The sequence below is a fragment of the Cladosporium halotolerans genome (assembly GCF_011745625.1).
Source record: "Cladosporium halotolerans strain TM138-S3 chromosome Unknown Sca20, whole genome shotgun sequence".
Classification (NCBI taxonomy): domain Eukaryota; kingdom Fungi; phylum Ascomycota; class Dothideomycetes; order Cladosporiales; family Cladosporiaceae; genus Cladosporium; species Cladosporium halotolerans.
In genome coordinates, this window is record NW_027191471.1 from 377983 (window position 1) to 391818 (window position 13836).

Here is a 13836-nt window from a genome sequence, read left to right on the forward strand (position 1 = left end):
TGAGGATCGTCGCAGGCATGTGAACACGACGTGAAATTACAGATCGATTGCTCCAAAAGCAGTACTGTTCGTCGTTCGTCGAACAGAGTCTGGTTGCATCACGAGGATTTGCTCATTGATCATTCGTGCCAACGCGGTCAATATTTGCTAACCCTCGGCCTTCCGCAAGAGAGGGGATTATTCTCCAATCCATTTGAACGACTCTTGAATCGGTTTGATAAACACTAGTCGAAAAGCAAGCCGACGCGTGGTGTAATGAAACATTATTCATGGCTTTCTACCACGACGAGACGCATTATACCAGCGGCAACTAAACCAATCAAGAGGAAAAGTTGAGGCAGGCAGAGAGAGAGAGGGGATTATTCTCCAATCCATTTGAACGACTCTTGAATCGGTTTGATAAACACTAGTCGAAAAGCAAGCCGACGCGTGGTGTAATGAAACATTATTCATGGCTTTCTACCACGACGAGACGCATTATACCAGCGGCAACTAAACCAATCAAGAGGAAAAGTTGAGGCAGGCAGAGAGAGAGAGGGGAGTGCGAAGGCCGCAACCCGAACAATCACGCGACTCCTCTTACACTCCGACCACAATTCCCATTAGACGCGTACAGCGTCTCAGTGCCCCCGGCGAAAAGTTCGTAAGCAATGTTGTTGATCTGGCTGCAACTGCCAAAGACCACATTGGAGAGCGTGCATGTGCTGCCGACCAGAAGCGAGCCCTCGCAGCCGACGCGCGTGATGCATGAGACACAACAGTCGTACGGAGTGGAGTTGGGGATGGTGAGGAGGGCGCGCGGCGCCACGGCCGTGCCGCTGCCGATGTTGGCGCCGTTGATTGTTGACACGATGTTTTGGGGGCCGCACGCGGCGTAGAAAGTCGCCGTTGGGGCGGTGACTGTGAAGGTCTCCGTTACTGTATCGGTGACGGTTGCAGTTTCGAAAATCCGGGCGGTGATCGTAGTAATAGAGGTTGCTGGATGAGATGTTAGGCTGATTGACACAGGGTTTCCGCGAGGCGCTTTGGGGACTCACTTGTTGTAGTGCTCGAGGCCGGTTCGGGGACGACCGTGCTGGTCACTGTGTTCGTAATGGTTGTGGTGCCAGTGGACGTCGGGGTAGCCGCTTCGACGGTCTTGGTCGTTTTTGCGATCCGCGTGATGGTGGACGTCGACCAGACCTGTACGATGCCGCGACAACTGACATCGTCGGATACAACGCCGGCGAAAAGACGGGCTTGCCATTTTTGGCTGTGATTTGATACTTCACCGCAGCCTGCCTCTCCTCCAAAGCCGCGTCTGAACCCTCTGCATCTCGCTTCTTCGCTGAGTTGGGTACAGTAGATCTGATAGGCAAGAAGTTTGCAAAAAGAGGGGTGACTGTCGAAGTTGGAGTCGTGGTTGTTGCTTCAGCGACAGTGATCGTCTCGAACTCGGTCACGCTACTGGTCTGGAACTCTGTGGTATCCTGCAGGACAGTCTCCGTAATCACGTCGGTCTCCTGGGCCAAAGTCGTGGTATCTGTCTCTGTGGCAAAATCTGTTATGGTCTCAGTGACAGCAGCCGGCGTGACAATGGTTTCTGGCGTCTTCGTCACAACTTTAAACCAAGGGAAAGGAATGGTCAAAACCTGCGACGCTGTCTTCACCGAGACACAGCCTTAGTGCCATACCCTGTCGTGCATTTGACAAAAGACACGGTAGAAGCAGCAGCGGCATCCAATGATAAAAGCAGAGCGGTAACGTGATTGGCACGCATTGTGAAAAGCAAGTTGGACAACGCTGGCGTCGCTGGACGTGCGATGAGCTGAGACCAAAAACAACCCGGCGCAACCAGCAGTATTCGAGCTCTTTCTATCTACACTTGAGGCATTGACAAGATGCTCAACTTGCCGTGACCTTGGTCTCGATCAAGCCCACGTGCTGACACAGCCAAGCAGATTGAAACAAGGCGTCGTCGAACGCCAGCCAATTTGCGAGCAGAATGAGTTTTTTCTCGATACGATGGAGCTTAGAGTGGGAGAGCATTCGAGACCGATGCAGTTGAGCTCGCCCTGGAGAGCGGCGCAGTCGGCTATCAAGCCACATGGCTTGGAGAGCCCGTCGCTAGATTCTTGGGCCACGTGGGAACCAAGAATCATTCGTGTGGCTTTGTTGATGTAGAGCCGCTAAAATCAAGCCTCTGAGTATAAAGATCAATTCTTATAGGGCAAAGCCTACTTGACTCTCTACCTTACCAAGCTGGCTTCGCCGGTTTGGGTGCAGCATGTTGTGAGGCCGAAGAAGCTGGCGATCGAGCGACCACCATTTGCGCCATGCTAGTGCCCATTTGTGACCATGGCGATGGTAGTCAGCTCTGCGTCCAGGCATTCGAGCATTGTTGATGTGTTTCAGAGGTAGCATTCGAGGCTCCGCGGAGCTCGAAGGCATGAAGTCGGCCTGCAGGCGGCCCGCGTGCGACGCCCGCTCTGGATCTCGGGGCGATCGCCGCTTGGGCGTTCTGCCTTTGGTGGCGGCGTCGATTGCAGCAGGATAGGCCAGAACCGCAGAGGACGAACGGGGCAACGTACCAGATGTTCGAGCCACATTCGCGGCGCGCTCTGCGATACTCAGTCTGCCGCAACGCTACGAGAGTATGGTGAGCGAACTCGCATCTATCACGCTCTCCTTGAGGCCTTGACCGACACTGCTGCAATAAACGGAGTTGCGCCAATGGAGCTTCCAAGTCGACTCCCTCAATAAGCGGCTTGCCGTATCCCCAAGGGGGAGTGTGAACGAAGAACTCTGATCAGAAGCTTTGCGCCGGCGGCAAAGCAAACGCTGTTCGATACCTTACCTTATTACACTGGCACCATCCAGCCACGTCTCACGGAGCGTCCGTCGGCAACAATAGCAGCATTGAGGCCAAGCAGTCTCGGCGGCACGCTCTCCTACACAAACAATCCCCTCGAGCCCCAAACCTTGCCTTCGCACAGCAAAACGTCCCGCATCAGCGGAGTCGAAGCCGAAGGCTAGTATAAGACGTAAGACCGGTTCATTGAGGGTTGACTGGCTCGACTGGTCGCCGAACGTAGCCCCAAGCCCTGAGGATCTCCGCCAGCCACTACGATGTCCAGCGTGAAATGGCCCGTCCTGAGCGCCAAAGCTTGAATCGAGCTCAAAGTCGTTACGGTAAAAAAAGAACGTCTCGTGTGGCCTCCACCGTGCGCTGAGTCGTCAGAGTCCAAACCTTGCCTCCGCAAGCCAGCGTCCACCGTCCACACCAGAGATACTTCGAGCTTAAGTCATTTGAGGCAATTGCAGACTTGGCTGTTTGCTTAAGCTTACCTTTACCGTCCGGACGAAATCCAGAGACGGACAGGCAGTATGCTGTGTAGCACGCGGCGCACAAAAGCGCCTCACACACGAAATGTAGACTCATCAGCTCCCACGGCAGGCGAAAAAGTTCGTACGAAGATTTGGAGAAAAAGTAGCCGAGATGACCGAAAGAGAGACACGGACACAAGACGCAACAGAACCCTTTTGTATTACCACATTAACCATCTCTACCGTTATCAAAGGAGTCCAAAGAAAGACCTAATTAAAGAAAAGAGCATAGCATAAAAAGGAATGCTGCAAGCAGGAAAAGAAAAAGCAGTCAGGGTATCTTGTGCGTAAGGGTTAGCCTGCCTTTTTTGCAGTAAAGCACAAAAAAAGGAGAGGCGGGTTCCCAAAGGCAATCGGTCCAAAAAACAAACAAACACAAACACATGAACGCGGCAGACGCATTAAACATCAGGGGGCGAGAAGGGAGGGTGTGGCGACGAGGTCGTCGGCGCGCCGGGCGGTCGGTCAGGCATACTAAGCGCTGGCGGCGACGGCCGGGGTGGGCTGGTTGACGACGGCCTCGGGCTTGTTCTCCTCAGTGCTGGCAACGGCCGGAGTGGCGGTGGCACGCTCGGCGACGGTCTCGGGAGCGGTGGCGACGGCGGGCTCGGTCTCGTCGGCCTTCTTGTCGGCGACGACGGGAGCGGCGGTGGTGGTCTCCTCCTCGACCTTCTTCTCGGTGGAAGCGGGAGCAGCGTTCTCCTTCTTGGGCTGCATGCGGTTCAGGGCCTTGCTGGCGCGGCGGCCGAGGTTGCCGAGCATGGAGGAGCGCTTGTTGCCGTTGGGAGAGGTGGCGTCGGCGACCTTGGGCTCCTCGACCTTCTCGACGGGCTTCTCAGCCTCGGTGGTGGTGGCAGGAGCGACAGTCTCAGCGACGGGCTCCTCGGCCTTGACGGGCTCAGCAGCGACGGTCTCGTCCTTGGCGGGGACGACCGGAGCGACAACAGCAGCCTCGGTCTTGGGCTGGTCCTTAACGGCAGCGGACGGGCTCACACTACGGTCCCGCTTGTTCATGAAGGACAGACCAGAGAGGAAGTTCTTCTTCTCCTTGTTGGGGGTGAGGACCTCGTTGGTCTTGGCAGCCTCAGGGGTGGGCTCGGTGACCTCGGTCTTGGGAGCGTCACCGACGACGGTGGTCTCGATGGGCTCGGCGGTAGCGGTCTCAGGGAGCTGAGGGGGAGCGTCAGAGACAGCAGCGTCCTTGGCCGGAACCTCGGGCTTGAGCTCGGCCTCCTTCTCGCCCTTCTCCTTGCTGGGAGACTTGAGGCTGCCCCAGGCACCAGGGATCTTGCCGAAGATGCTGCCACGCTTGGAAACCTTGGGCTTCTCCTCAGTCTTGGTCTCAGCAGCAACGGGGAGGGCCTCAATGGGCTTCTCCTCAGCAGCGGGAGAGACGACGGCGGGCTCGGCTAATGTATGTTAGTGTTGATCAGGACTATGAAGAATCGAGGTATGCTTACCAGTGGCGGTCTCGACAGGGGCGTCGGTGGCGACAGGAGCAGCAGCGGCGACGACAGGAGTGCTCTCCTCAGCCTTCTTCTCCTCCTTCTCGGCGGCCTTCTCCTCCTTGACGGCCTCCTTCTCTTCCTTCTTCTCCTCCTTCTTGACCTCGGCCTCCTCCTTCTTGCCCTTCAGGCGGTTGAGCATGCCGCGGGAGGTGGAGCGGCTCTTGTTCTTCTTCTTGGCCTCTTCATCCTCACCGTCAGAAGAGCCGGTCCGCTTGGGCTCAGCAGAGTCGACCTCGGTGCTCTTCTTGGGCTGAGACTGGCTCCTGGTCTTGGCCGCAGCGACGGCGCCACCAACAACGGGGGTGTCTAAGAAAATGTTAGTGCTGATATCAGGAACCTCACAGATGTGATCAACATACTGAGCTTCTCGATCTCGGCCTTGTAGCCCTCGCTGTCACGGACAGACTCCTTGGAGGCCTTTCCGAGCTCGATGGCCTTCTCAATCGACTGGTACCAGCCGTCACGCTCGGCGTCGTTGTTGGCCTTGAAGCTGTGCTTGTGGCCGTGGATGTCGAAGGTGAACTCGTGGGGGTGAGCCTTCTTGAGGTCAGTGGCCTCGTAGAGAGGGATGACACCAGCCGGCTGGGTGCGGTCGCTCTCGCCCTTCTTGTTGAAGAAGAGAAGGCCCTTGCCGGTCTGGCTGGCCCAGGCGGTCACGGGGTGGGAGACCTCGGACTTCTCGCCACGGAGGTAGAGACCGAGGTTCTGGGGAGTGACAGCGGCATCGTTCAGCCAGAACTCCTTCTTGGAGAAAGTGAACTGCCTGGAGGTGATGTTAGAAATTGATTCCCCTGTTTGCGAAGCTATCAGAAAAGGGGAAAAAAACTCACTTGAGCAGACCAGGAGCCTTGTAGCCAAGCTGGCCCTCGAGGAGAGGCTCAGCGACCTTGGCCTCAGTTGCGGCAGCCTCCTCAGCCTTCTCCTCAGTGGTAGCAGGCGCGGCGACGGTCTCCTCAGGCTTGGTGGCGTCGGTGGCGGCGGGAGTGGTCTCGCTGACAGCGGGAACAGTCTCGCCCTCGACTGCTGTAGGAGCAGGAGTCGGGTTGGTCATGACCTTCTCAACGGTGGCCTCGGTGGCCGGGGCGGCGGTGGTGTTCTGGACGTCGGACATGGTGGCGGATGAGGCCGTTCGTAAAGACGTGTAGAGGTGTGTGAGCGGGAGGGGTTATTAGGAGGGGTGACCGCGCTCGCAGAACGTGGCCGGGTATCAAAGGCGAAAACAAACGGCCTGGGCCGAGGGGTATCACAACGCAAGAAGGAAGCTGGTCTGGTGGGATCTGGCGGAGAGGAGGGCGAGGGCAGCGCTGGGGAGCAGTTTCAGTTTTGAAGGAGAGAAGGGTGGTGGCGCGCGGACCTGGTGGTGCGCAGGGCCAGCAGGAGCAAGCGAGATTATTGAGGACGCGCGCGCCGGGGCCAGCAGCAACGGCGCGTGATTGATTGACGAGCTGGCGGCGGCGACGAGCGCGGCCGGGCGTGTGGGCGGGCGTGCGTGCGGCCGGGTGCTTGGAGGCTGGCGGCGGGAGGCGCGCGGAGCCAACGGCGGCGGCGGCGGCGGTATTGTGTGTGTGTCTAAGGGCAGGTATTATTGCCCTGTTCTGCCCGCGCCCACGCCTTACTTCGTCAGTCACCGCGATGGCCGCGCGCGCGCAGGGATGCACGACGTGGCCTGCCCGCCGCGGCAGACCGGATGGCGCATCGCGTGTGCGCCCGCAAAGTAAGGCACATGCCGGCCTGAGGTAGCCACAGCCTACCGGGCAGGCCACCGCACGCAGCGCGCAGCAGGTGAGGTGCGGCGTGGTACGATGGAGCGGTACGACGAGCGAGCGGTGTTTGGCGCGCGCGACGCAGGGCAGGCGGTAGCGCGGCAGCAGCACCAGCAGCAGCAGCAGCAGCCCACACCCTTGACACCGCCGATCCGCGAGCTTATGCCCCGGTCCGCCTTCCTCCCATCCACCGCAGTCCACTCCATCAACCCACTGCCGCCCTCCTCCTCCTCCAGCCCGGCCTCCAGCGCGCGTGCCGGCCGTGCTAGTGCCAGCGCCGTGGCCCACGCCCTGCGGCCACACACATCCCCATCCCCATCACATGCCACGCTGCAGTCCCGCCGCCCTGCACGTCCACATCATCCACCACCACCGCGTACACGCGCACACCCTCCTATCCCTCTCCCCATCCCCTCCCTGCCCTGCCTACCCATCACCGATGATAAATGCCACGCCTCTCGCCCCATGCGTGCGTGCTTCCGCAGTAGTGCCTAGTGCCTCGCTCGCGCGCACCCCTTCAACGGCCAAATCTCCTCTTGGCTGCCCGTCGTGCCCTGAAACACCCTCCCCGGCTGCCGGCAGATCTTCAGGATGGCCGACTTGAGAGCGTCGCGCCCGGTGGAGCCAATCAAAGCTCCGAGTGCATCCCATACCGCCCGTCGTACGGTCTGGTCCCGCCTCGTCTTGCCGTCTGCCACGGCTGAAACCTGTCTACGAGCAGACGAAGGGCAGGGGTGTGTCTGGCCCTCGGGGCCTCCATGCGCAGAAATCAACCAAGCCCAATAATAATATACCGCTACTCGTCACCTGCGCTGCGTGCGAATCTCGATGCAGTGGCCATCGGTATCGGCCGCGCGTGATTGGCGCCAAAGCATCCCCGAGCGACTCGCGGCGGTCGTTGAGCATCAGCGGCAGCAGTACCACGCCCGCCTCGTCGCACAGCGAGCCGCTTCGAGCAACCCGAAAAGGACCAGACTCGACGAGTCGCCCGCATCTGCTTCCCATTCCCAGCCACGAGAAAAAATTCTCGTGCCCTCCTGAATCATCAAACGGCCGCCGCGCTGACACCTACAGAGCCCAGATCTTCCCCTCAACATCCCGCACAAACCACCCAGGGACCACCGCGCGCCTTCATGTAAGTCAGCCCGTTTCCCCTGACCCTTTCCCGCGCGCCGCATCGGTCTTGCGTCGCACAACCAGAATAGCAGTGGCTGGTCGTAGGCGCGATTCAGCATCTACCAAAAAATATCATGAAACCCGGTGTGTCGGCTAGTGGTTGAGACGCGCCACGCTCTCGCCAGAGACATGTGTAGTGAGGGCTTGCCCAAAGTTGATTTTAGCTCGGCGCCTCGTCCAAACTTTACCGCACTGCTTCTTCGCCGCGGTACGAGTCGCGTGCTCAACCTTAAACTTTCGCTCGCGTTTCTCCCCGAGCGTCCCTCGACTTTTGGCGCCCGGGCCCGACCTCACCTCATCTCCTCCCCTCCCCCAGCTCTTCGATCATCTCAGGTGCCAAAATCAGTGTTCGCACCCTTGCAATGCACTCATGACTCGCGCTTGGGAGATGTCGGGCTGATAATCCCAACTCCATCTGATCATACTCCAGCAGTATACAAGGAACCCAAACCCACCCCAAACACAGCACAAAAGTCACCCACCATAGCTTCCCATCCGTCACCTTCCACTCCCCAAGCTCGATAAAACCCTTCGCGGCCACGTGAACGAACAGCGCGAGCACCCCACTCCACTCGCGCACACCACTCACGTCGCTCCCTCGAATGCCCCGATGACATGCCAGCAACCCAAGGCCAGGGACCCTGTCAGCGCCGCCGCCGCCGCCGAAGCTCCCAGAGCAGAGCTCTTCTGACTGACCGCTGCGCTGGTCGTGCCCCGCCCCACCCACACCTCCCATCTCACCTCACCTCACCTTCACCTCACCTCATCACGGTTGGCTGGGTACCCTTGTAAGCTTGTTGGGCGGGGACGTCATGGCTCGCGGTGACTCCGTCATCTTGCGTTGTGGGTTGTTTGTTTGTTGTTTGTCTTTTCTGCGCCTTGGGTGTTGTTGATAAGGAAGTTGGTCGTGTGTTCGAGCTATCACATGGCTTCTGCATGTCTTTTCTTGGCTGAGGCTAGTGCTACTTGACAGTGACAGTGAGGCAGCTCACGAGCACCATTACGAGTGCAGACCTCTCTTGCATCCGCACGGTATCTACGTCTCCTGCGTCCTGCTCACGTCTGCGGAATGGAATTACAGTAGCCATGTTGACGAGTGTAATCGACTTTGGTACAGACGTGCCGCTTGAGAACTTCTACCTAGCAGGGTCACGGACTACGATCCGATCGTCCTAGCTCTCGAGCTTTCACAGACGGCGGGCAAAGCAGGCCTATCGATGCATTGATGGCGAGAGTAGATGAGGACATGTCCGTCTTTACAGAATATCCGCTTTGATAGTAAGGCCGAACGAGTCTATCGCTCGTACTTGTTGGTGTCGCTCGCGCCTCTCCATTGCTTGCCTTTTCGGCTGCACTTCTCGCCAAAAGGATACATGCCATGAAGCGCGATTCTCAGTCGTAGCATTGAGTAGATGAAGCTTTCTTCCTCGCGCGGACCCGTTATCGTGGGCACTTGTAATGATCCGATCGACTCTCCACCTTCTGATCCAACTATAAACACAAACGCGCCGCCGCTATCCAAATGCCAGCAACGCTTTTCGAATCCCGAGTCCCTCAGTCCAAATCACAACCAATCCACACGCGCACAAAACCCTCCCAACCTCCCAACCTCACCCCCTTGTATCCTTCCCCGCCACCCCGCCAAGAAAAAAAGATCAACTAGCAGTAATAAGCACATAGCTAGTGATAGCATCCATGCGCTCCGCGCTCAGCTTCATGACGACCTTCAGCAGCTCCCGCGCGACCTCGCCGTCCCGCTCCTGCAAGCGCTCCCACGCCTCGCGCGTCAGCAGCCACGCGACGCAGTCCATCTCCGCGACGACGCTGCTCGTCCGCAGCGTGCCGCTGAAGAACGGCAGCTCGCCGCACGTGGTGCCGGCCACGATGCTCTCGTGGTACGCGCCTTGCTCGAGGAAGTACTCGGCGCGCAGGATGCCGGACTGCAGCAGGTAGAAGGCGTCGGGCGCGTCGCCGCGGCCGTAGAGTTTCTGGCCGCGCGAGAAGGAGCGCTGCGTGAGGAAGGGCGACAGGCGGTGCCAGAAGTCTTCCGTGCGGGGCGTGAGGTCTTGGAAGGCTTGGAGGATGAGCGGGAGCGGTTGCTTGAGGGAGCGGTATTTGGCGGCCGAGGGGGTGGGGGTTTCGGTTATGGTTGTTGTTGCGGCGCGGTGGAGGAGGGCGCGGCGCGGGGAGCCGATGAGGGTGTCGAGGGCAGAGGCGGAGGGGGCGGCGGGCGCCGCCGGGGCGTTGGAGGAGGGGATTTGCATGGGTGGGGAGTCGGGGGTTTTGGGGTGGGGGGCGGTGTTGGAGCGCTGCTTTTCGGTGAGGATGACGAGGAGCTCGTTTTCGCAGGACTCGAGGGCGCCGTTCAGGTCTTCGAAGACTTTGGGTACGGGGATGCTGGGGTCTTCGCTGTTGGGGACGAAGAGGCCGACCATGCGGAGGGACTTGCCGACTTCGGCTTCGAGTGTGACGCCGGCGAGGGCGAGCTTGACGTCGCGCTTGTGGAGGATGCGGTTCATGCGGCTGAAGGCTTCTGCTGCGGAGAAGTCGATGCCGGTGACGTGGGTGAAGTCCAGGACGAGGTAGCGGATGGGCGCTGTGGCGAACGCCTCTGCGTCCACCAGTGCGCGGACCTTCTTCTCGACTTTGACGATACTGCCGAAGAAGAGGTAGCCCCCGAGCTTGACCACGCGGATCTGCGGGCCAACCCTGTGGAGGTAGTTTCGTTGCCTCGGGTGTCTGCGGACCGTAGATTCGGCCACGGCACCTGAGAACTCGGCCCTGATGACCGTTTTCCTCGATGTTTGAACGACGTAGACGAGACAAGCAAGGCCAATGCCAATAGCAATACCCACAACGAAATCGTAGAGACCCATGACGAGAGCAATCACGACAATCGTGAAGTACTCAAGGCGGTTCAACCTACCGTACGTCGCGACAAGAGCTTCCTGCGCAAGGTCAATTCCCAGCATGTAGATGAGAGTGCCGACGACCATGACAGGAACATAGCCGATGACAATCGGGCCAGCAACCCAAAGACCAGCAGTAGCCGCCGCAAGCATGTATCCAGCGAGGCGGCTGTCGCCACCAGTGTTGACGAAGAGAACCGAGTTGACGAAGACAAGGTAGTTCTGGATACTGCCAACACATCCAGAGAGGGTGTTCGAAACACCGTGCATGATCAACTCGCGATTGATACTCACGTTGTCCTCTTGAACAACCATGGCCAAGTTAGGCACGTTGATAGGGACGTGCAGGATTCCGAAGAACGTCAGCGCGAACTGCGAGGGAATCGTCATCCAGATCGCCTCCCAGTCAACGAGGCTGAACTTGTAGTAGCTGTAGAAATTGTAAAAGGGAACGCCAGCGGCTGGTGCTTCGAACACCCACCCGCCAGCGCGCAGGTCCTCCATGTTGATCGATGGGACTGCCGTTGTGACGATGTAGAAAATGGCCGTGATGGCGATGTAGTAAGCCGGCACCAGCCAGGGTCGATCGTAGAAGTGCTTGATCACGAGAAGCAAAATGGCCAAAACCAGAGGAGGAATCCAAAGCGGAACAGTGTCCGCAGAAAACAGCTTGTGCAAAACCTCCGAGGTGAACTCCAGATTACCATCCAGCCTGGCAGAAACCTCAATACCTGTGATGAAAAGGAACACACCAACGCCTCCAATACAGCCGGTGAGGATAGAGTGCGGGAAGAAATTCACCAGAGTTCCGAGCTTCGCGCTTCCAAGGGCAAAAAAGACAATACCAGTCAACATCGAGCTCATGGCATATGAGGTGATGACCGTAGCGCGGAGCGCGTCGGGGTTTCCAGTGCCCATCTGACCCATAATCATGTAAGTCATCTTGTGAAAGAACGGGACCACTTCGATCATCTCCGATCCAACGCCGCCGCGGAAAATACTTCCAGTCGAGTAGACGACCTGAGCGATGATGCAGCTGACGTAGAACATCGAGACGCCGTCCGCTCCCATGTCCTTGAAGACTTCCTCGCCGAGAGGAAAGAGAATGATGCCGTAACTCAGCGCGTCCAGCAGATTGAGCAGCAGTCCGAGGAAGACGGCTGGCACCATCGTCACCGGGCGATAGACCACATCGTGGAAGATAGCAGCAGTGTCCCAGGTCTTGGGGTTAGCAGCTTTCCTCACTCTATTCCCAATTTGCCGCAGCGACGGATACTGGTGGCCCGTCCCATTCCAGATTCCAGCTTTCCGGTCAATAGTCTGGTCCTCGACATCGGCCTCTGCAACGCTGTTACGCTTGCGGTCCCCAGAAATTCGCCCCCTAGGCAGAAGACCCGTCCGCTCCGTAGGCTCCTCTCCACCCTCACTACTGATGACAACGTCCGGCACACTCTCGCTCGGTCGCCTAAACCCTTGATGCCTAGGAAAAGGCGAAGGCAGCAAGCTCGGGTTTTCATTCTCGGGCGTCCTGGCCAGCATCTCCGCGACGTCCGAAGCGACAGGCGGCGGCTCGCCCGAGCCGTCCGGCGTGACGGGCTCCGAGCGCTCGGCGATCGGGTCGTGGCGGCGGACGGTCTCGACGGACTGCAGCGAGCTGTCCTCGTCCGAGGGCTCGAACTGCTTGGCCATCTCGGAGTCGCTCAGGAAAGACGACGACAGCTCCGCGGTCTGCGCTCGCACGCCCGAGGACGAGTACTGCAGGGGCTCCTCGGTGCCGTGGCCGCCGGCGTGGTGGATGTAGGATCTGGCGGGCAGGCCGTGGGAGGAGGACAGGATGCCGGAAGACATGGAGCCCGAGCGATTTCGGCCGCGAGACGAGGGCGGGTTGCGGCCTTGGCCGATGGCTAGGTTGTTGCTTGTGCTGGCGCTTGTGCTGGCGCCGGTGCCATTGTTGTTGTTCTGACCCGGGGAATCCGCGGGGTTCATGTCGTCTCCGGCATTGTTGAAGGGCAGCTGCTGCGCGGATGACTGCCGTCCCCACCGGAAGGACATGACGGTCGGGGCGATATTAAGTGTTTAGTAGAAATGATTGGCTGACGATGTTGCGTGAGATGAGAGAATATTCGCGCAATAATGATGGCCGCGGCTGCTCCCTTCGCCCGCAGCCAGGGAGGTGTAGAGAGCGGCGCGTGAATGCGTGCAAGTGAAAGCCAAAGGTGCCGGTCCCGTGGAGAAACAAGGGCAAACGCTACCAGGTTACCAGCGGTACATGTCGACGTGCGCAATGCCGCGTCCGGAAAAGCAAAATACAATTGGAGACAAATGAAGAAAAAAAGGTGGTGCACGCTGCAGGAAGCCGGTCGCTCCCAAGCGCGTGCAGAAAGTGACGCCGAAGTGCTGGGGAGGGGAGGCGCGGCGGCGTGTGGCTGCAGCTGGTAGGGTTGGTTCGAGGCCTGGCAGGCGTTGCGCGCTCTCAAGAAAACTTTCCCCAATGCGCGCCTTAGGTTGGACCCGGCGGCCGTGCAAGCCCTCAACCTGGTCGCGCCGCCCGGCCCGCGCATAGCAGTCTCCACGCCGTGCGCGACGGCACTGGAAAGTCTGATACTAGCAGTACTGATACCGGCCCGTTTTCTCGTTTATCAATTTGCCCATGCCTTTATCTGTCTGACGTAGCCCTGGGCGTTACTAAGGCAGTGTGTTTCCAACGTCCAACGCCCCTTCACATGCGCCATCAACCGCCGTTCGCAATGCTGACGTTAGGGAAAGCTCATGCAGCATGCAGCACCGCCGGTCGCACGGGGATGTAGATTGACACCTGCAGGCGCAAACCTGCAGCCCGCCTGCAGTGTCCAAAGCCAGGGCTGGACGTCGCCACAGTAGCTCCAATCCTTGCTGTCTTCTCCGCTTGTCAGGCCATGAGCTACCGCCGACTTCGCGGTTTCGTGCTTTACCCGGGCGTGCTGGAAGTCGGAACTGACTTTCGGCTGAAGACCCAGGGCGGCTTGTACGTACGAGGTACTTAGTCGGCGGCATGCGAGAGTGGAGAGGGGTAAAGGTTGAAGGAATCACAAAGCTTGTCTGGTCTGTGAAGCGTGCATGTGCTCCAGCCGGATT

General features: G+C 58.9%; 2 protein-coding genes across 2 annotated transcripts; both read right to left on the reverse strand.

Annotated features, from left to right (window-relative positions):
• Window positions 1-3840: 3840 nt before the first annotated feature.
• WHR41_05914 (uncharacterized protein) lies at window positions 3841-6217 on the reverse strand (the record flags this gene model as incomplete). Its single annotated transcript, XM_069374519.1, has 4 exons — window positions 5705-6217; window positions 5234-5637; window positions 4827-5180; window positions 3841-4775 (listed from the first exon to the last, which is right to left on the reverse strand). The coding sequence occupies exons 1-4, from the start codon at window positions 5983-5985 to the stop codon at window positions 3841-3843; spliced, it is 1974 nt and encodes a 657-aa protein (XP_069228465.1). The 5' UTR covers window positions 5986-6217.
• Window positions 6218-9468: 3251 nt separating this feature from the next.
• Window positions 9469-12774, reverse strand: WHR41_05915 (uncharacterized protein; the record flags this gene model as incomplete). Its single annotated transcript, XM_069374520.1, has 1 exon — window positions 9469-12774. The coding sequence occupies one exon, from the start codon at window positions 12772-12774 to the stop codon at window positions 9469-9471; it is 3306 nt and encodes a 1101-aa protein (XP_069228464.1).
• Window positions 12775-13836: the final 1062 nt, after the last annotated feature.